General features: G+C 38.4%; 1 protein-coding gene and 1 long non-coding RNA gene across 6 annotated transcripts in view; one reads left to right on the forward strand and one right to left on the reverse strand.

Annotated features, from left to right (window-relative positions):
- The window catches only part of LOC142362720 (uncharacterized), a 135,913-nt gene extending 134,727 nt beyond the window's left edge, over window positions 1–1,186 (reverse strand). For all 3 annotated transcript variants that reach the window (XR_012765246.1, XR_012765247.1, XR_012765244.1), the window contains exon 1: window positions 669–1,186. This is a non-coding gene — a long non-coding RNA (uncharacterized LOC142362720). The remainder of the gene's footprint in view (window positions 1–668) is intronic.
- A 146-nt stretch (window positions 1,187–1,332) lies between these two features.
- Window positions 1,333–20,781, forward strand: part of ATG7 (autophagy related 7) — a 128,475-nt gene continuing 109,026 nt past the window's right edge. For 2 of the 3 annotated variants that reach the window (XM_075432420.1, XM_075432421.1), the window contains exons 1-13: window positions 1,333–1,496; window positions 2,388–2,441; window positions 5,604–5,814; window positions 6,042–6,096; window positions 7,818–7,935; window positions 9,273–9,350; window positions 9,661–9,777; window positions 10,833–10,982; window positions 13,186–13,274; window positions 14,376–14,497; window positions 15,549–15,639; window positions 16,602–16,746; window positions 17,373–17,540. In XM_075432420.1, coding sequence (XP_075288535.1) covers window positions 5,637–5,814; window positions 6,042–6,096; window positions 7,818–7,935; window positions 9,273–9,350; window positions 9,661–9,777; window positions 10,833–10,982; window positions 13,186–13,274; window positions 14,376–14,497; window positions 15,549–15,639; window positions 16,602–16,746; window positions 17,373–17,540 — 1,311 coding nt within the window. In that variant the 5' untranslated portion in view covers window positions 1,333–1,496; window positions 2,388–2,441; window positions 5,604–5,636. The remainder of the gene's footprint in view (window positions 1,497–2,387; window positions 2,442–5,603; window positions 5,815–6,041; window positions 6,097–7,817; window positions 7,936–9,272; window positions 9,351–9,660; window positions 9,778–10,832; window positions 10,983–13,185; window positions 13,275–14,375; window positions 14,498–15,548; window positions 15,640–16,601; window positions 16,747–17,372; window positions 17,541–20,781) is intronic. The other variant, XM_075432422.1, reaches the window with a different exon arrangement.

A 20,781-nucleotide genomic window follows, 5' to 3' on the forward strand; every position in this document is an offset into this window, starting at 1 on the left:
AGGGATGTAATGCAGTTAGAATCAAGGTATAGCATCTATAGCAAACTTCCTGAGTTTGTTCCATTTTGGTTTATTTGTGAAATTCCTGGAAGGTCTATCTGGCCCATGCTCCACAGCAAGGGCCTCTATCCAAACTATCCAGGTCTAAATTTGTGTAATTATCAGCAATTTAAAAATTCCCCTAATGCTGCCTGCACAACTGTCTTTGTGTGACCCTACCCTTATCTGACTGGCGGCTTTTCCCCCAAGGCTTACTCTCAATTTTGCGGGCGGTTTCTGCCATATGGGTGTTACTGACGTGTTGTGTGCTCCAAAATAGAAGGCAGCTCTGGCAAATTTGTTTTCCCTGATAAGTAAATGACACAAACTATCTAAAGAGGCAATGCTCTTTGTAGAAAACATACTTTGTTTTGTATTCCAGATCTGCAAAAATCAATATAGGCTCATTAAAAAATTTAGGCTGGGTTTCTGGATGCCATCTAGTCTGACCTCAGGCTCAAAGCAGAGCTAACATCGAAGTTAGATCACGTTGCTCAGAGGCTTGCGCAGTCAAGTCCCCAAGGATGGAGATCACAGAGTCTCTCTAGGACACTATTCCAGTGCTTAACCCGCCACATTAGGCAAATTTCTCTCTATATATTAATCTGGAATTTTCCTTCGACACGTACCATTTTCCTTCCTGCTTTTTGCTGTGCATCTCTGAGAATCTGCCTCCACCTTCTCCATTTTAGGTTACGTAAGGCTTCCACTGATTCCCCTTTAGCCTTGTTTTCTCCAGACGAATCAGACCCAGCTCTCCCAGCCTCAGGCCGCCTGCTCCAGCCCGTGGGCCGCTTCGGTGACCCTCTGCCGGCCTCCCGCCAGCATGCGTTCCCTCTCTTGTACTGGGGAAGCTGGAGGGGGGACACAAACCCGGAGACACCAGACACAGTCACAGGGGTAGAGGGGAGCGGTCACACCTGGCCCGCCAGCTGCGCTTCCACAACTCGGCTCCAACATGGCCGCTTCCCACAGTTGCGGGGACGCGCTGCTCGCTCACACCGAATGCTTTGTTACTGCAACACCGGGGCCGCATTCACCCCCGCGCAGACCCTCGCAGCGGGCAGTTTTCAGTCCGTTCTGCTTCACTCTCCACCGGTGCCAGGAGCGCGCCTCGCCCCTCTCCTCACACACGGCCTGCGGGGGCGGGGCGGGGCGCAGCGCGGGCGGCGCGCGCTGACGGCACGCGGGGAGCGCGGCGGGGCGCTGAGGGGAGGGCGGCGCGCGGGCGGGCCATTGCGCCACAGCGGCCGAACTCTCCCCTCAGGCGGGCGCCCCCCACATCCCGCCCCGCCGCGGGGTTCGCCTCAGCGACGGCCGGACCGGACCGGTGCCGCCTCAGGCAGAACCAACCGACCGCGCCGCTCCCCTCCCCCGCCCGATCACGTGGCGGAGGCGGGATGACGTCACTTCACCGTGCCGCCAGGCAACGCAGGAAGTAGCGAGCGGCGTAGCCGGTGAGCGGTCCCTGCGCGTGCCGGTTGCGGGGGGGCTGCCCTCCCTCAGGCTCCCGCTGCCGTCGGGTTCCCGCTTCGCCCCCGCGCCCCGCGAGGTCGGTGTGTCCCGCGGCCTCGGGTCGCTGGGGCCGGCCCGCCGCGGGCTGCGTGGCGGGAGCTGGGGCCGCAGTCGCGTGGTGCGGGCGGTGCGGTGCTGGCCCGAGGAGCCCCGCGGCCGGGGAGCGCGGAGGAGGGAGCTGCTGGCCCCGGGCGCTGAGGGCCGCCGCTTGCTGCCGGCGATCTTACTGGAAACAGGGAGGGCTTGCCTTGCCCCGAGAGGGGGCTTGGTAGCGGGCCTTAGGCGAGAAGCAGCTTTTCTGGAAGTGTGGTGGGAAGCAGTAATCTCCTTCCTCCCAGAGAAGCTCTTCCAAGTACCGACTGTGGGCCACAGAATAAAGCGTTCTGTAGTAAAAGTGTAGCTTTTCGGGTGTTATGTGAGTTTGTTTTAAAACCTGTTGCTTCGTTGTAATTTTAAAGGCTGTTGAACTGTTAATCGTACTTTTCCAATGTCTGTCAAAGGGAAGACAAATATTATTAAAAGCTCCGATGTGTTTTTCACTTAATATATTCCCCTGTTAGATCAGTTTTAAATACCTGCGTATTTAAGAACAGGTGCTAGAGCTCACGCTAGTGATAGCACATCTTTACTTTGGGTTATCCTTGCCAATTAATCTTGTTAAATTTCCTACAGCTCACAGAACTTAGGAGTGTCCAAAGCATACTGGTAAATCTTTTCACTTCAAGCGTGCTTTTCACCTGGGCTCTTTGGAAACTTGGAGTTTGCTCTACACATTTAAAGTTTTTGAATGTCTTTTTTTTTTTTTTTTGCTGTCTTAATTTATTATGTTCTAGTGCCTGTTACTACTACTAGAGACTGTGAGTTTCTGTGTGCAAGTTCTACAAAAGGTATATATTTCAGCTTTTATTTCAGTATTCTAAAATTTATTGCACAAGTTTACCTTGGCTTACTGATCTTACGTTAAGAAAGCTAGTAAGCGAATATTTACATCAAAGTACATTAAAGAATATTTTCACTGTCAATACATTTGAAGTGATTATATATGCTTCTCTGTTTGCATGTGCGTAGTATAGTGAGGCTCCTGGTTTTATTCCTTCAGTTTTATAAAAATAACTCTTTAGGTACAGTAATAATGAAGATAAGTAGGGTGTTAAAATTCATTCCCAGCGGATGGTTTTAGGCTGGTATTTTCAGTGTTAGGTACTGCTAGGTACTGTCAGCTGGCTTCTTGGTCACTTAAAGTGTTTGACAGAATACTTTAGTGTTGGGTATGTCATGTACGTTTTTTAACAACAGCAACAAAAAAAGCAAAGTGAATACTTTGCGTGTTCCAAAGGTTGAAAAAGAGATCAACTTTTTTAATGGTTAGTTCTCCAGGGTATAGGAGAAGTTTTTATTGCCCACCAAGTAGTATTTACACTGGTGAAATGTTTAACTTAAAAGTGAGTAAACTTCTATTTTTAGAAGAGCTTGTCTGGCAAGAAAGCTAGCAACTTTATATCGCTTTTTGCTATTAATAGGAAAAAAAAAAGTGTTAAGTAATACCTTCCCACACTTCTGAAAAAAAGTGAAGGGGGGACTTCATGGATTGATGTTGACTAGGCAGCAAGTACCATGTAATCTGACTCTGTTATTGCTAATATCTATATGACAAACAATTGTTTGCCTGTTTTATAATGAGCTTTCTGTGACATGGAGTTGCAAAACAAAAAAATTTGTGAGGGTTAAGACCTGTGTAGTAGTAATAGCTAAATGTTTGCTAATTTATGCGACTACTGCTACATTTTACACACACAACAAGAGGTGCATAAAAAATGGTCAGAAAATCCATGCATTTAGTTCTGCTGTTTATAGTTCTACTACTTGCAAAGGTTCAAGAAACTGACTGATTTTTTTTCATGCTAATGGAAAGAGATTTGAGAGGTTTTTCAAGCAAACTATCAAAATTCACACTACCGCAAATTCCAGCTGCTGTTAAAAATTAAGGAAAAAAAAACCCAAAAAACAAAACAGGGACACACACACACACAAAATGGTGTGTTTGCAATGTGCAAGTTAAAGCAAGACAGCATGACAGAACTGAAATATATAGCTTTTGTCACAAAAAATATGGAAAACCTCAAACCTATACCCAAAAAGTCACATTCCACAACCTACCAGCAAGTAAAGAAAGCACTTACAGTAGAAGAAGGAGGTAAACTGCGTAAAATAAACATAGCTGGATTTCACTGAAGACTTTTTAAGGGAGCGTTGTGTAAGGAAAAGCGTAACTGTATCTTTCTCACATTGACACATTTGAGAAATTCTCTCAGAGAAGAGCTGGCTATTTGGCAGTTATTAAGAAATTAAAACCACCTCTTCTTTCCTTCCCCTTGTTCCAAAAAGCACAAAAGAAAAGCATGTAAGGTCTGTTGCTGTTGCACAAGTGACTTCACAGGACAATAAACTTGAAACTGTTCAATTCAGTCCAAGCTACCGTACAGCAAAACTGTAGTGCGTCTGTTTAGATGGGTGTCAGATAATATAACTCTGCTGGGAACCTTATTGTGACTTTTCTGTATGTAAAATCCTACCATTGATCCATGTGCAAAGGGAACGGGTATTGCAGAGGATCAGTAACAAAAGGCAATCGCATGGGATTATGTTGTGCAAACTAGAACATTTAAAGATTAGTTTGTTGAAGGAATCATTTCAAGATTGTTTGAGTTCAAATGGTTGGTTTGGTAAGCGTTGCAAACAAAACCTAAGTACATAGCTGTTGATCTCCCTTCTGGTCTTAGAAAACAGCAGTTACTAACTTGGTAGATGGATGTGTTGTGATAAAAAGATATGATCATATGTTCATGTCTTTGTGTGGAGTTTGCAACATTTATGCTTATCGTAGCTAGATAGTCGAAGACAGAATGGGGTGCCTATAGGAGGACCTTCTCTCCCCCAGGTATATATTTGAATAGTCTGTGTCATGGACTGTGTCTCTGAAACTTACATCTTAATATGTGTAGGTGTAGACATGAAGAAGAATACCAGCAGTACCTAAAGGAGGTGCTTGAGGGCAACATGTTTATTTGATGGCTTTTCAAGAAAATAAGCAGATTGAGCTGAATCACCTCATAGTGAAATGAATGCTGTTGCTAATGTGAGCAAGGGGACTGTTAACGCCGAATTGGAGTAGAGGCTTATGATAGCGCACTTTAGATGGTATAATCCTCATTCTGGGGTAGAGTTTAAAATTCCGAAATTTGTTAAGTGTTGTGAATTGAAGACTATGTGCTTATAGGAGTACCATTCAGCCAATATGGAGCAGTGATTTGGGTTACTTAAAGCAAACAAACAAACAACCAAAAACAATAAACCCAAAACTTAAAATAATCAAGACTTGTACATCACATTGACTTTCTGATGGCAAGTGCAACTGTTATGGAAGTTCTAGGTTTTGTTTCTGGCTTTGCCCTTCACTGGCTGTAAGACTTTTCTTGGGTTTAGTTTACCTTTGCTAGCTTTACTTGTTAATTTGTAAAAGCCTTATGAGTGTTGGTTTCCCACCACAGGTTGAGAGTGAAGACCTAGCTAGATGAAATGTTAGTTTGGATTTTAAATGCCATCAGAACTGAAATAATACTAACAGGCTTTTAGACGGTTATGTAGATAACAGAAGGAATGCAGATAGAGTGTTTAGCGTTTTGTTATTTTTAACTGTGGCAGCACAACACAAGGTATAGCTCAGAAGTACATAGTTCAGATGTAGTACCCTAAGTAACAAGAGAAATAGTGGAATGTCTGTCAGTAAATCGGATCCTTCTTGGCAGCCTGGCCAAACAGAATATATACTGGCCTTCCGTAATTTTACATACAAGAAATTGGAAGGCCTTTGCTTGGACTGAAAGGACCTCTGACAGATGAATTTAAAAATTGAAATTACTTAAGACATTCAGAGGAGTAAGGCTTTCTACACTTTAACTGAACAAAATGTATTAGAAAGAAGCTTGGGCGTAGTCACGAGCAATATGGCCAATGGAGCGTACACTTACCAGGCATATCTGCTTTTACAGAATTCTGCTTAACAGCGATCATTAACTAAAATCATGGCAACTGCCAGTAGTGAGGTGCACCATCCTGTAGATCCTGGAATCTCAAAGCTGCAGTTTGCTCCCTTCAGTAGTGCCCTGGATGCAGGATTCTGGCACGAACTAACCCAGAAGAAACTCAATGAATACCGATTGGATGAGACCCCAAAAGTTATCAAAGGATACTACTACAATGGTAGGTAGAAACTGAGCGTCTTGCTTGGTAGTTTGGGTTTCTCCTGTCATTCCTCTAAGTATTTGTGTAACACGTGTTAGGTATTTTGCTGAAACACTAGAAAACACAGCTTATGAGCTGTGAATTCTGGTGTATCTGTGGGTAATTTATAACTCATGTTAGCAAAAAGAAAGTAATTAATGTAAGTATTGCAGTTTAAAAGAAGCATGTTGCTGCTTTTTGTGCAGGAGATCCTTTGGGTTTGCCAGCTCGCTTGACATTGGAGTTTAGTGCCTTTGATATGTAAGTATGTACTGTGGTTTACCTTAATTCGTGTGGGAAGACGCTTTCATTGCCTAACAGCAATGCTTTGATATATAATATTACCTGGACAAATGCTACATGAAAATAAATACACGTTTTCATGAACTTTAAAACAATGGAGAGACTGCTTTGAGTTGCAAACATGAACTCCCTGTGTCTGAAATAGTATATTCATCTGAAGGGCCAGGTTTAGAATGTGCTGCTAAATATCAATTTCACTCACTGTTTGTATATAAGTTTATATAAAATACCTTTTTTTCCCCATTTCTTCAGCTCTTCTGCGTAAGGAAAGATATTTCTGACTTCTGGTCAAATTTGTTCTTGGATCTTTATTTACTGAGGATTCATCATTACAATTAGGATCTCAAAATACTTTTTACAATCCCTAGTTGTTACATTGTAATGTCTTTCAAAGTATTTAACCTTTATGATTGGAGTTTCGTACTTTTTCCTTTACCCCCAAGGTGAAAGGTAAACCAAAGCTGGTCAGTGTACACAGCAAAAATGACGTGAGAGGGAAAACATTTCTTCCGTATGGTTTTAATTTCCAGCAAATGCCTCAGTATAGCTAGCATAGGAACAGATGTCTTCATAGTGATTGTCTTGTTTGTTCTAAAATCACGGATTATAAAGTTGTAAATCACAGAAGTGACTTTCTCTACCTTGCTTGGTCAGGATGTTAGGAGCCTAGTGAGGCTTTGTGCATTTTGCGATGATTTCGTAGGAGATATTATTCCATTAATTCTTATGTAAGAACTGTTAGGTATGATACTGAAATCATATGCAGTAAAATGCAGTTGGAAGAAAGCTGTGATATTTGGAACAGGAATTACAGATTAGGAAAAAAATGAATGGTACTATGGTATTTGAACTCTCAAATGTGATGACAAAAAATGTTAAAGGTCCGTTTATGTAGTGTTTAATTATTCCTTCTACTGTAGTAATTTTCTGTACTTCTGTTTCTGTACTTTAGGTAGTCAGTTTAGATGATCATGAAGAGTTCCCTTTTAGCTTTAAAGATTTTTGGAAACTACATCATGTGTATTTATTATGTAACTTAAACATTTGCTGTATTTGTGTTTTAGCAGTGGTCAGAAACATACAATGACATAAATCAGATCTATAAATTAAGGGAATCTTGTAGGGTTTTTACCTAATTTACATTCAAAAAGGGGGAAAAATAAATACTGTGTTAGCAAACAGCAGCTTCTCCAGCTAATGGTGTTACAAACTATAAAAGCTGTTCAGTCTTTTGGTTTCCCTTGGGATGTTTTTTAAATATAGAATTTTAACTGAGTAACTCTTTCTGTGAATGAAATAGTGACATTTGAATTTCAGTCTTAATAATGTTTTCTTAGTGAAAATCACATTTGTCATCGATAGTTTAGATTTGAACAGGATTTTTAATTTTTCAGTCTGTGATTTAATGCCACGTTGCTTAGAGACAATACAGAGCCTGATGTATTTCTGAAGTCACAATGTGGGTGTGTGTTTGCACAGGTTCTTATACTAATCCATGTTCCATAAAGCATTATGATCATAAAAAGTTTTGATTAGAACTGTCATTAACTTTTGTTATTGTACCTCATCGTCTGACAATTTCAGGGCAACCTTACACCATGGGAAGGCTGCTGCTAGTACTGCTGATCCTGTTAAAGGCGTTAGCATCCAATTCCCAGAGGTTTCTTTCTTTCATTCAGGAATGCTTCAATACCAGCACGTTGCTGTCCTGTTTTTGGAACATTGTATAATACCAACACTTTTGAGACTTTTAAATCTTGTGATAAGAAATCACTTCTGGAAAAAGAAGCAAATGAGGTAAGGTTAAAAAGCAGATAAACTGGTAGAAAGGGTTTGGAAATAGCCGGTAAAATGCTTTATAGTCTTTGCCCCAAATAGTGGAGATACTGTCTGTACTCACCCATATATTAGCCTCAGGATTTAACTTATTCTGGAAGGAATAGCTTGATGTTTGCTTTTTACTGTCCTTTGCAAGAGTAATAAGTAGCTAACTATACTTGGAGGACTTCATTCAGTGTTCTACTAGGCTACGTTTTAAGCTTAGCAGTGCTGTTGGAGCTGCCAGTGACTTGATTTCTGTAGAGTACATTTTAAAAATTTGTCTTGACACCCAGAAACCAGCAAGTGCCTGGTTTAAACTTTAGATTACTGCAATACATCTGTGTGACAAAGCAGTGGCGAAGCTCCAGAACTTCCAGAAGACTGAGATAAAGCAAGAAAAAGGTGGCTGCCCAAAGAAGGGGCTAGTCTGCTTGCACTGTAACTAAATTAAATGTCACGGTGTGGGGAGAAGTGAAAATAAAACTAAGGCAACCTTTTTCTTCTTGAGATGCTTCACTTTGATCAGTCCATGATTCCTTTAATTAGACTGATTTTCTGCCTGCTGGCTTAGAGTAGCAGAGTTTTCGTGTGTATCTTCACTCAAGGCTATGATTTTTTTGTGTTCCTGTGGCCTAGTACTTCCTTGCCAGTAGTAGGTACGATGCAACATCTATCTTTAGGGAAACTGGGAAGGTCAGAATGCTTTATTCACTCTTGTATTATTTTGCTTTTGTAGTTTTTGTTTTTTTTTTTTTAATTGAGAAAGATCAACAGGTCTGCCTCTTAGAAGTATTATAGCTTCTGGTCTCACTGACATGCCTGCCTTCTTGCAAGTCTCTGTTTTTTTGGTTGAATTTCCTAGTAGCTTATTCACCTGTCTAGTATCTATAGATCCCTTGAATGAAAAAGATAAGAGTACAGTAAAAGGCTATATTAATATCACAGTATTTTCTGTGTTGTGCTAGTGTTAGTAGTTGATTTACATGAGGGACTGTTCCTAATGAGGTTTGTTTTGTTTTATTTCATGCTTCATGCTTGATCTGTCAACTAATGCTCCTCTTGTTCCCCAGCTTCCATGTTTTTTTGTGTTAGAGAGTGCATGTCTATGTCCTACTGTTAGAATCCTTTTGGCATAGACAATAGCATGGATGAGATTAGTTAGGAAAAGATCACAGTGGATTACTGGGAATATTAATTTCATTATTTTGAAGGCGGCTGGAAGAAATAAAGGTTTCTGCAACTGTTCTCATGCTAACTTGGTATTTTGTTTCTCTGCCCTTTCTCTTCCCTCTTGTCCCCACAATCAATGACAGATATGGGAATCAATAAAATCTGGCGCTGCTCTTGAAAACCCTATGCTCTTGAACAGGTTCCTGCTGCTGACATTTGCAGTGAGTAATGATAGTATGTCTCATACTTAGGGCATTCTAGTGGAAGTGATGGAATGGCTTCTTTTAGGAGAAATACTGTATTAGTATTAATGTAGTAATGTTATCAGGATCATTCTCAGACATCTTAAAATGTCTGAAAACATTTTTAAAAGAACTGATAAGCCATTCTCATGTACAGATGTAAATTTTAGGATGTATTCTTTAAAAAATGCTGCTGCCATCATCAACCATCAATTATGATTACTGTTCCAAACTATAATTTACTTTGATTTATATTTTTATTATCTAATTTCACAATTTTTTTTTCCAGGATTTAAAAAAGTATCATTTCTATTACTGGTTTTGCTACCCTGCTCTCTGCTTCCCTGATGGAATACATGTAATTCAGAAACCAGTGTGTCTTGGTGACAGACTCCCGTTAAGTCAGGTATTCAGAATACTAAATGTTATGAAGTCTGTAGCACTGAGAGGTTTGTAGGCTGTAAGCCATAATATTTTTGTTAACTCACACTGAATTAATTTGAGATTCTAACTTCTTTTAAAATGTTAGCTTTTCTTATTTCCATGTGGGTTTTTCATTTACCTCTTTTCTTGTTATTGTATAAAATCTGTCAGGTTGATATCATTTCAGCTTTATTAATTTAGATGCAGATGTGTCAAACAATTCTTGAAGAGGTGGTTGTGTTAATTTTAGTTTTTATATACAGCTTATTGAATATATGGCTATGTTTTTGAAACTTATTATATTTTTGAGAAGCTTTTTAAAGAGGCATGCCCTGGGAGAGCTAAGTCGTTAACAAAATGCATGATTGGACTAGAAAAAGAACTGGATAGGGAAGATTTTTAGGAGAAAGGTTAACATTTTTTTGTAGTTTCTTTCATATTACAAGGCAAAAGGACAGAAAAAAATCAACTTGCCCACCTGTGCCTTTTTGCTTGACAGAAGTTAATGCAAAACCTTGAATGGCTTTTTAGAGGCATAATGATCAATGAGAAAATCTGCTTTTTTTCAGTGAAAAATGCTTAGTTCCCTCCTCGGAAGTCCCTCGTTAGTTCTGTAGTAATAAATAGTGTAAAAATACCTGTCATGATCCAAAGACAGAGTTTCAACTAAACACTGAAAATACATGTAACAAAATAAAATGAATGGGACTCCATTCTTTTGCTAATAATAGAGGGACAGATTTACTTTCTTACTAAGCTACTGTGACTATGAGAATGAGATTTTTATCTTGTTTTAATTTCTATTGGTAGATCAGTTTGTGGCAGTAATAATGCCCCTGTTTAAATCTGCATTGATGGATGCCAGTTTTGCAGCTGAATTTTCAGTGTCAGTTGTTGTGGCCATAATGGGCTTTAAAACTTCTAAATGCGCTGATGTTCTAAGTTTGAGTGAGCTTAGCCTTCCCAGGTACTAAAACACTTTCTGTGGTTCTGTGTAAGATTGTTAACTGTTAGTTACAGTTGTCTTTTTTCTTTCAGATTCAAGCAATTCAGAAAGCATATGATGAACTTTGCCAGAAAGAGGGGGTTACAGCCTTGCCTTATTTTTTAATCAAGTATCATGACAATTCTGTCGTGATATCTCTACTGAAAAAGTGGGATGGTTTCTTCCAAGACCAGGGGGGGAAGGTAATGAGAATTTTATGTCTTTCTATAACCTGCAAATGTTTAATTTACAAATGGTTTGAAAAGTGTCTGTAGTACTGAGCTGGGCACGACGGGTGGCCGATGAATAGTCTGAGTAAATAGCTGAAGACCAGCAGCTTGGATTGATTTTTTTGTCGAGTTGAGTGTCTCTCTTATGCAAAAGCCCAATTACATCAGATTAACGGTCAGCTTGAAAAGAAAGTTCTACATGCTCTGTCTCCCTCATTATCAAAACAGAAACAATGGAAGTTTATGAGGGAGTTAGCACAACAATTACAGTTTTCCAGTCGCTTTACCTAAAGTGCTACAATAATGCAGAACACTTCTTTTATTGTTTGTATACGGAGAATTGTTACTCTACTGTTACCACAACTAACAAAGAAATGATCAGAGCTGTGGGAGTTTTCAGCTTTCAGTGTGTGTTTTGGCACATGTACATGTTAGAAGATGAGAGCTTCGGATAAAAACTGCTGGGTGTCTGTATCTGAAGGATGTTCGAGGTAGATGCTTTGTAATTTTGAAAGATAGAAGGGTTGTGCACCGGAAGAGGCTGGGATATTTCTGCTTGTTAAATGCATGCATGTCCTTTGAGCGTAAAGTCAGTACTGTGCATTGCTTCCACTTAGGGAAGAATTACAATGATACATGAAGCAGATGTCATCGCAGTCTGAGTTGACTGGCTTGATTGGCTTATGTTTATGTACACTGAATTCTGTTCTGGATCACGTTGCTCAGCTGCTGAACTGTGCTAGGCGTTTCTGAATGCTTTACTGTCTTTATTTTTTTGAACTTCAGACTTTTTTGTCTTGCATGTCACTGAAGTGTTAAGAAACAAATCTGAGTTATGGTGAAGAGCTAAAAAGTGCAAAAAAGATGTTTCTTTTTTCAAGGAGGTCTTGTCACACCTTATAAAAGTTAGTTAGTTCTTTTTTATAAGGCTTCAGCTTCAAATTTTTTTTTTTTTTCCAGATTTGTTTTTCTGAAATTAAGATCTAGGTCTACAGTTCTTTGTAAAATATGAATGTGAAGATTGAGATTTTAAATGGTAGTATAACTACAATAATGGGTCACAGATAAGAGCATACTTAATTATATAGGGACATTCTCAACATGCGAGAAGTCTGCAATCATCTGGAGTATATTTCTTTGTTAACATTCACTGTGGTGGGAAGTGCCAAAATTTTAGACCTGTTGGATAAAATTTATTGCATTGATACTGCCTGTAGAGTTTGTTTGCATTTCGTTGAGACAACTGAACTTGTTCCCCTGGAATAAAAAAATGGTTTTGCTGCTGCTGAGTTGCTTTTCTGCTAGTTCATGAAATTGAATTAGCTTACTAAGGGGTCTTATGACTGCTTGAGTTAGCAGTGGCAAAGCAGCAGAAGTGTATGGCTGGGAGGAGTGATGGGGAGTGGGCTGCTGGTTCTGCTGTCTACATTCCATTAGATTGGCTCGTCTGCATTTCAGACTGTTGCTAGGGATGCCTCACTGATGTGGTAGAGTTGAGACTGGTCACTCTAAGTTCATCTATAGGCAAAGAACTAGGAGGGAAGAGCTCTGTGAATGAGAGATGCAGGTATCACTAGTGATGGCTGAGTTCAGATTTACGGTATATCTAAAGGTAGGCAGTGGCATCCTTCTAATCGCTGGATGTGTTTTGGTTCTGCATTGACTGTGAAGTAAGTTCCTAGTTTAGATGCCTCAGTTACAAGCATGGTATTACATTGGTTGAATAAGAGACAGAATGTCCAGTTCCTTTATTTAGATCCCATCTTGATTGAAGGTTGGCCTTGCAAGAGATTTTTATTCTGTTTCTTCCTTTGACTTGACATCTTGCTGGCCCTTTCACTTTTTAATCATCTCAAAATCAATACAGAATTTTGTTTTGTGAGCAAGGCTTCAGCTGTTGGGCTTCTGCCATAATGGTGTGTTTAAGGAAGGTGCACGTGCTGTAATGAAAAGTGAATGTCCATAAAGAGGCTAAACCAAACAAATCTCAAAGCTGTGGCAAACTCTTGACTGAAATCTAATGTGGCCACGTATTAAACATTTGTAAATGTTTAAAATGTGTGCGTAAGCATTCTCTGTCTAGAAATTTTACATTAAAAATGCACGGTAAATTTTACTGTCAGCTGAATATCATTATGGATACATGACTTCTCATTTAGACCTATTTTATTTGCAGGTGACGGTTGGAGTTTATGATCCATGTAATTTATCCCACTATCCAGGATGGCCACTGAGAAATTTCCTGATCCTGGCAGCCCACAAATGGTATCTGTTTTATTCTTTCCTGCAAAGATTATTTACTGGTTGATATCAAATTAGACATTTTTCACCCATGTCACTACTCGTGTCACCCACCTGAGATTTAACTTTTAGCCTTGACACAACTCACCTTCCATGATTCTGATTTTGCATATTATTCTGTTTTTTTACTTCAGCCAGTCACAAGTTCCTATTATTCCTAATCGTCACAATGCATGCATGTACTTGGAAATACCTGCTTTGGATCCTGCCAGTACCCTCTAGCTGTTTCAAGCCTTGTTTAATGTATTCTGTGATTTTATATAGTTAATTAGTGCCAAGTAATAGTACACCTACATTTTGAAAACTGGGTGCTGTTAGGTTTTCTTGTGTGGTATCTTCTTGAATTTTTTGTTGGGCAGAAGTTGGGAAGACAGGACATAGTTCCACACTCCGGGATTTGAAAAAAAGAATCATTTAAAATACAATATAAAATTGGGTTGCTGTAACAAAACTATAGTTAAGTTGCATTTTCATAGTTTTGACTTCTACATTTTATTACAAAGCACACAGCAAGGAGAAAAAGGAGAAATGCTCTGTTAGTTATGGCATTTTCTGGGCTGCTAGCTGAACTGTAGCATAGAAGGATGTATAAGTGCCCAGAAAGCTTTACACATTCTGAGATTCAGAGGTTTTTAGGCACTAAAGTTCTAATTGTTTGGTTTGAGGATTTGAATCGTAAGGAGGAAAAATGATATTACATCAAGAACTAAGAGTTTCTTGCTTGTGCTGTGGCGAAGCACATCATGTCAACTGGTGTGTGCTCCAGTGCTTCCCTGCATTTTATTCGTCTAAATATGGTTTGTCCATCAGCATTGTATAAATGACAGAGGACAGGCTGAGAGTGTAATTTCTTTAGAGCTGTTTCACAACAATCTAGTAATTTTCACATAATAAGCAATTGTTTTTATATATACCTGGTAAGACCAACATTGTTCCAGTACTAACAGAGAAAACCTTACTCAGAATCTGCAAGAGACTAAACCTGTGTGAAAGAGTGTTTAAAAGAAGTTCTGCTCCTATTGAAGAAGTTCATGTCTCTCTCTGTTTATCTTTTTTAAATGGCAGGGGCAGCATTCTCAAGTCAGTTGAAGTGCTCTGTTTCAGAGATAGGACCATGCAAGGGGTGAGAGACATAACACACAGCATTATTTTTGAAATAAAACTTCCAGAGAGCGCCCTTGGCCCAGGTAATCCATTTAAAAAAAAACCTTTGCCATTTTTTTTCCTACCTCCTCAATCACTGTGAAGATGAAAAAAATAAATAACACTAAATCATTGTTTATGCTAAGTTCTTTCAAATGAATTTTAAATTGTTTGAATTTCTGTTAAATGTTTGTAAATGAAATGGTTACTTCAAAAAAGAAAGAAGAGAGCATTTTTTTTTAGTTTTTTCCTCCTTAAATTGTGTTTCTAATTAAAAAAAAAAAGTCCTCTTGGTGTCGTATGAGGTATGAAAACCAGACAATTAGCAATTAGTCTCTTTATTCTTGTTAAATTTGTATGCAGTCCCTCAGCTAGAAGAAATGCATATGATAGTGAATTTATGTGATGCAAGGTATCTGTATATTTCTGAAATGGTACAAACCCGCTACAGAGTGGAATTGTTTCTTCAATCCCATAGTGAGGTAGGCAGAAATATTTTAAAGCAATAAAATTGTAACGTTAGAACGTACACTTAAATTTCTGTGTACAGGACAGTATCACAGAATTTCTGTACGTCATCCAAGAAGTTCTGAATGTTTTATATATCATTGTTGTGAATTGTTTAGTTGTTATATAATTAGGATATATAATTCTCTACTGAATTTACAGATGGGGTCTAGGGAACATGACAAGATGAGTGAACTTGGCAAAATTTACTGAGTTCTTAATTATGAATTTACTGAGTTCTGAACATAGCAGTCTGTTTCACTTTAAAGATCCAGAGGCTTGATGAGGAATGATGCCATCTCTGACCTAGGTTTGAAGTAAGCTGAACAGACAAAAGCAGCACACTGGACACCTGAGAGTGAAGCACTTCTCCAAGAAGCAGTGCTTTCAGTTGATGTGAAACAGCAAAATTCAGATAGCAACATATACTAGGTTGTTAAGATATAGGTTATTTATGAACAGGTTTAGAATTTGTTTGCTTTTTTCCAACAAGATTAAATCCAACAACATTTCTTTTTTCTGTCCTGTGATATTAAGGCTTTGATTCTTTCTTTCCTTCTTTCTTCCTTCTTTTTTTTAATGTGTCAGATTGTCCGAAAGCTGTTGGATGGGAGAAAAACCAAAAGGGAGGCATGGGTCCAAGGATGGTGAATCTTAGTGAATGCATGGATCCAAAAAGGTTTGTTTATTATCTTTTAAATTTCTATAGTTTTCTTTACTATGGTTTAAGCCATAGCAAGTTGAAATGTGAAATGCAAGGACTATCTGTCTCTGTTAGGTGAGAATGTGCAGTAACACATATATTGTGTATTCTTTGGACAGTCCTGTTGGAGGTGAGGACCTTAATAGAGTGCACTGCATGCAGCAGCAATGTTTGCAGTTTTTGACTCTAGCTTAAAATTTGAAATGCATTATATTTAAAGTTGAGTGGAATGTAGGTCGTAGTGTTACAGGCCTGTGGTTTTCTTTGAATGCTATAGCCTGGAAGTGGTTAAATATAATGAAATGGGGAAAAGTTCAGCCTTTTGGAATTGTTAGGATGTGACAGGAAATTTCTCAGGAAGCATGACCTTAGTAATTTTTATCGTTCTGCATATAATGTATGGGCAGTGGATTTAAAACAGTCTAGTTACACAGCCTGTTGGCTCATCTGCTTTCACTGACTACATGTGTGTTCTGGACTTTGCAACACTGTAGGACTGTGTTGATCTAATGATTTAAGTTAACATATTTTACCTATCAAGCTAAGCCATTGTTGTCTTGCAATTGTGGCAATTTGAAGTGCGGTCATAGACATTAGAGAAAGTTCACCTGCAGGCTGATGATTCCTTCTAAACCTTCCACAAATAACTGCCTCCTTTCCTTAAAGGGCAAGTGTAGTATTTCATGTTGAGGACAGAGGTAACTGGATGTAGGAAACCATTTTCTTCTGATCTCCTTGCCATGCACATTACTGTTAGGTAGAAGCATGCTTGGGAGACTTTGGTTTTGGTATTACCTGTATGTTGAATTGTTGAATTCTCTCTCTCCTTAAAAAAAAAAGAAAAGTATTGAACTTCTTCAGTTGAAATAAAAATAATTTTGTTGTTGGAGAAACACAAGAACATTCAGAAGTGTGTTGCTATTTGTTTCATGATATAGGCTAGCAGAATCATCAGTGGATCTGAATTTGAAATTGATGTGCTGGCGGTTGGTGCCGACTCTTGATTTGGAAAAAATTGTGTCTGCCAAGTGTCTGCTGCTAGGAGCCGGTACACTTGGTTGTAGTGTTGCGAGGACCTTGATGGTAAGTCCTGAGTTAGTCTTGAAAGAAATCATATAGAATTTATGGGAAACAGCAGATTATTTTTATTTGAGCAGCTGCCATGGCACTTAAGAGAACAATTGTATTTCTCTGTGTTAATGTACACGTAATACATATTAATTGGTGTTATAAATTGCAGGGAAGAGGCAAGATCTGTGGCTAATGGAAATAACTTGAAGTTCTGCTAATAGTAGCATAGCAGGTAGTAAGAGAACCTTAGCAGAATAGTAATTTGTTTTGAATTTACATTAAAAAAAGATTGAACAAGGATTTCTGGAACAAATTATCAAATTCTATGATCAAACTCACAGTGAAGCAATTTAAGCAAGTAACTGTGCTGATACTTTCAGAGATGTTTACCACATCCCACTGAATTCAGTAGGGTTTTGGGGCATTACTGCTAAATTATGTATTTGGACAGACCAAATTTTCTGTTCTCTGAATTCAGTACAACTACAGGGCTGTTGCTGTGAATAGCTTCAAAAGCTTTTGTAGCGTGATCTTTCTAGAAAAATAGGACAGAACTCTTACTGAGTTTTTGGCATTACTCAAAAGTGTATGGCTAAGCCCATTGTCCTTATCATTATTTAAATTACTTTCTTGTTTAGGGTTGGGGAGTCAGGAAGATTACGTTTGTGGACAATGCGAAGATCTCATACTCCAACCCAGTGCGACAGCCACTGTATGAGTTTGAAGACTGTCTTAGCGGTGGGAAGCCTAAAGCACTTGCAGCAGCAGACAGGCTGCAGAAAATCTTCCCTGGAGTGGTAAGATCAGTATGTAAAATGTGTTAATATGATCCTTGAAAGTGAACCAGTGACTTTAAATAATTGTTCCAAGTTCTAATAATTAATCATCATTAGGAGTGGGAATAATACTGTATGGGTGTTACATTATTTACTGGCAAATCTATAGGCATTTTACTTCAAGTACTCCATACTTTTGAGATAATAAATACTTGTGGTAATGAAATATAGTTAAGGATCATCTGAATTATCTTGTAGCTCAGTGGTGGTGGAGCAAAATTTTTTTGCCTGTCTAGTATGTCCTAAGGAACTTTGAGTAATGGCTGCTTTGAATACTGTGTTTTCCCACTCTGCTCTTAAATGTGAGTTTAGACACATCGTTGTCTGTTATGGGAGCAGAAGGTCTTGAGGGCAGTAATAAATGTATTGTTGAGATTTCCTATTATGTTTTACACCTAAAGTTTGCAATCTTCCTTAAGATGATTGTCTACATAAGAGGCAAATACTTTAGCTGGTTATTCTGCTGTTGGAATGAAATGACCTAAAGTTCTCAAAATTGCTCTAGATGGACATTCTGCTCTACAAATAATCAGTAGTGTAGTACAAGGAAAAGAAAAAAATTTTACCTGTAAAACTGAAAGTTGATTTTTCTGTTGGTTTTGCCCAGAATAACATAAGAGCAGCAAGTATTGATTAGATACTTGCTTTGCATAGAAGTGTAATACAGAGATAATGCAAGAAAACTTAATCAAGCTTTTGTTTTCTTGAAGAACTGAGCAAACTGAATCAGATCCAGAAAAGGGAGGTAGTTCATAGCAGCCTGGAGAAGGTATCAGTGTTGGCCTTTTGACAACACTCATTTGGGCACTGATGGTAACAACTTACTGTCAGAATGAAGTAGCTGCAAGTGAGCAAAAGACAGGAATGAATTTTCATCTTATTTTAGAAGCTTTATGATTAAAGGCCCCCCAATGGCAGCCTTTATCCTCTTTGACTCCAGGGATGCACATCATATGAACATTTTTCAGTGCATATCTTCAAACACACCTAATTTTTGATGCTGAAAAAAAAGTAGATTAAAAAAAAAGACAACTTACAAATATTTGCAGTTCTCTTAGTTTCATCCTTTATTTGGGAGAATTGGTATGACCTATAATTTCAGAATAGACACGTTCTCAGCTTGCTTTGTTGTGAACAAAATTATTTTATACTCATTTGGCATGTGATAGGAGTCACTCAACTGTTCATAGTTTTTACTTAGGAATTGGACTTTCTTAGAAATGGTGGCTATAGTTACTAGAGCTCAGCTAGAAAACAGTATCTTAACCACTTAATATAATAAGAATGAGTTATGTATAGTTGCTATGCAATTCTGTATTTAAAATGCCACTATGTTATAATATTGTGAGTTATGAAAAATGGAATATAGATCTGTTCCGTTGTTTATGATCAATGTTGAGAACAAACTTTACGGAAGACCATTTCCAAACATTTTTAGGTTCATTTGGTTTGACCCAAGGATTGCTCTTTGTTTTTGTTGTGTTTTTATCTGTGTTGATACTATTGTTATTATTTATGAAATCAGTGTTGTTACTAATTCAGTGAGTATATGAATATCAAACAATGATCCCCAGTATGGAAAAATGCTAAACATTTCACTTTCAGAACATTTGACAAATAAATCAGAAGAAACTGTCTGAAAGTTCCTAGAATTTTATTCAACCTTGCTGCACTATAGTGTTACTGTTACTTGGTGATACTCATTTAGATGTTACTGTTAAACAGTAGAACAAGTACAGAAAGGAAAGTATCTGTGCAGTGCCACATAAAGCACCACCATGGTGCTAACTAGGATTTGTGTCACGTGATTTTTCGGTTTTTAAACTTCAGATAATGCAAATAGGAATACTAAGAAAGAATGAGTAGTTTAATTAGAAGAAACAAAAGCTGTTTGTGGAATCCTGAATGATACAGTTTTGCATGTAGAGATAAAGACCAAAAGTTAGTGTTATGCGTTTTCTCGTTAGAAACAAAGACCAGACTGTGCTATGGAATCTGGAGATTGTCGTGAAGCTTTAGGAAAAAAAAAAAAAGCTAAATATAACCTGGAGAGGAACTTCAGTAATGAGAGGGAACCAATAACAATGCTTTAATGAGCCTGTAACAAGAAATTTTAGGACATGTGAGATATATATATATAGATATATATATGAAAAAAACAATTTTCCTTTTTAGTAATAACATGTACAATATGCAACCTGTGCTGTATGTAAGGAATTTTTCCTCTACCATATGCCTAAAATGTTCTGCATTTACCGCACTTTTCTTAGCACATTATCCCCATCAGTGTTATGTGTTCTCTATTGTTTCCTCATGCCCTGGATGGGTCACATCTGATCAGCCTTCAGTGGGACTCAAACCTAGTTTCATAGCTTTGTGGCACAAATGAGGAGAAAGCAGTTGCACAGATCCCGTGTACCCTTATGTTTCTTATATATTTTTCTGTCAGACTACTTTCTGCAGTGGACTTCGTGAAGTTGTGGTATGATTGAGCGTCAGTAAATATATGGAGAAACAATATGCTAGTATTAACAAGAATTAACAGGGCTTAACAGTAGAAACTCTGATTCAAACAGTTCATATGCTGACAGCGTGTGAGAGTGGTGAGGTTTCAGCACAGGCCAAGCACATGGACTTTAATTAGTCTTTAATTAGTCTAATTTAACAAGTCTTTAATTAGCCTGGGTAAAGTCTTGGTGCTTTGGGATGATTGGGACAGTGAAGCTACTGTAGCTGGAGATTTTTATATCCCAGCTGATTTTTGCTAGACTTCTCAAAATAGAGCTGCATCTGTTACTGCGGACTGCACTGTTGCTTGTTACCAAGACCTGTATTTATTAGTATAAATGTCTTTGAATAAAAGGATTAGTTGTGCTGGATTATGAGCCTGCTTGTTTCTCTCATGAACAAGTAGCCAAAGCTGTCTCCTGCTGTTTGGAAACCCACACAGTCCTTTCAAGCCCATGGGGATCCAAGCAGTAAATGCTGGTTATGAAGGCTTTCTGAAAATTGGGTTTTACATTTCTGTGCAATTCAATTGCAGACTAATTTACTTTCTTTTATTTCAATGTGAGTAATATTTTGCACACAAAATTCACTTTCTCCTGGTTAACTCTCAAATACTTGACTGTTCTATATGAATTCTTTTTTATTTTTTTAATTTGCATCCTTTCTAGTTGGAAGAGTAACCACCTCGTCATTGCAAATGAAA

Source organism: Opisthocomus hoazin, chromosome 11 (genome assembly GCF_030867145.1).
Source record: "Opisthocomus hoazin isolate bOpiHoa1 chromosome 11, bOpiHoa1.hap1, whole genome shotgun sequence".
Lineage (NCBI taxonomy): Eukaryota > Metazoa > Chordata > Aves > Opisthocomiformes > Opisthocomidae > Opisthocomus > Opisthocomus hoazin.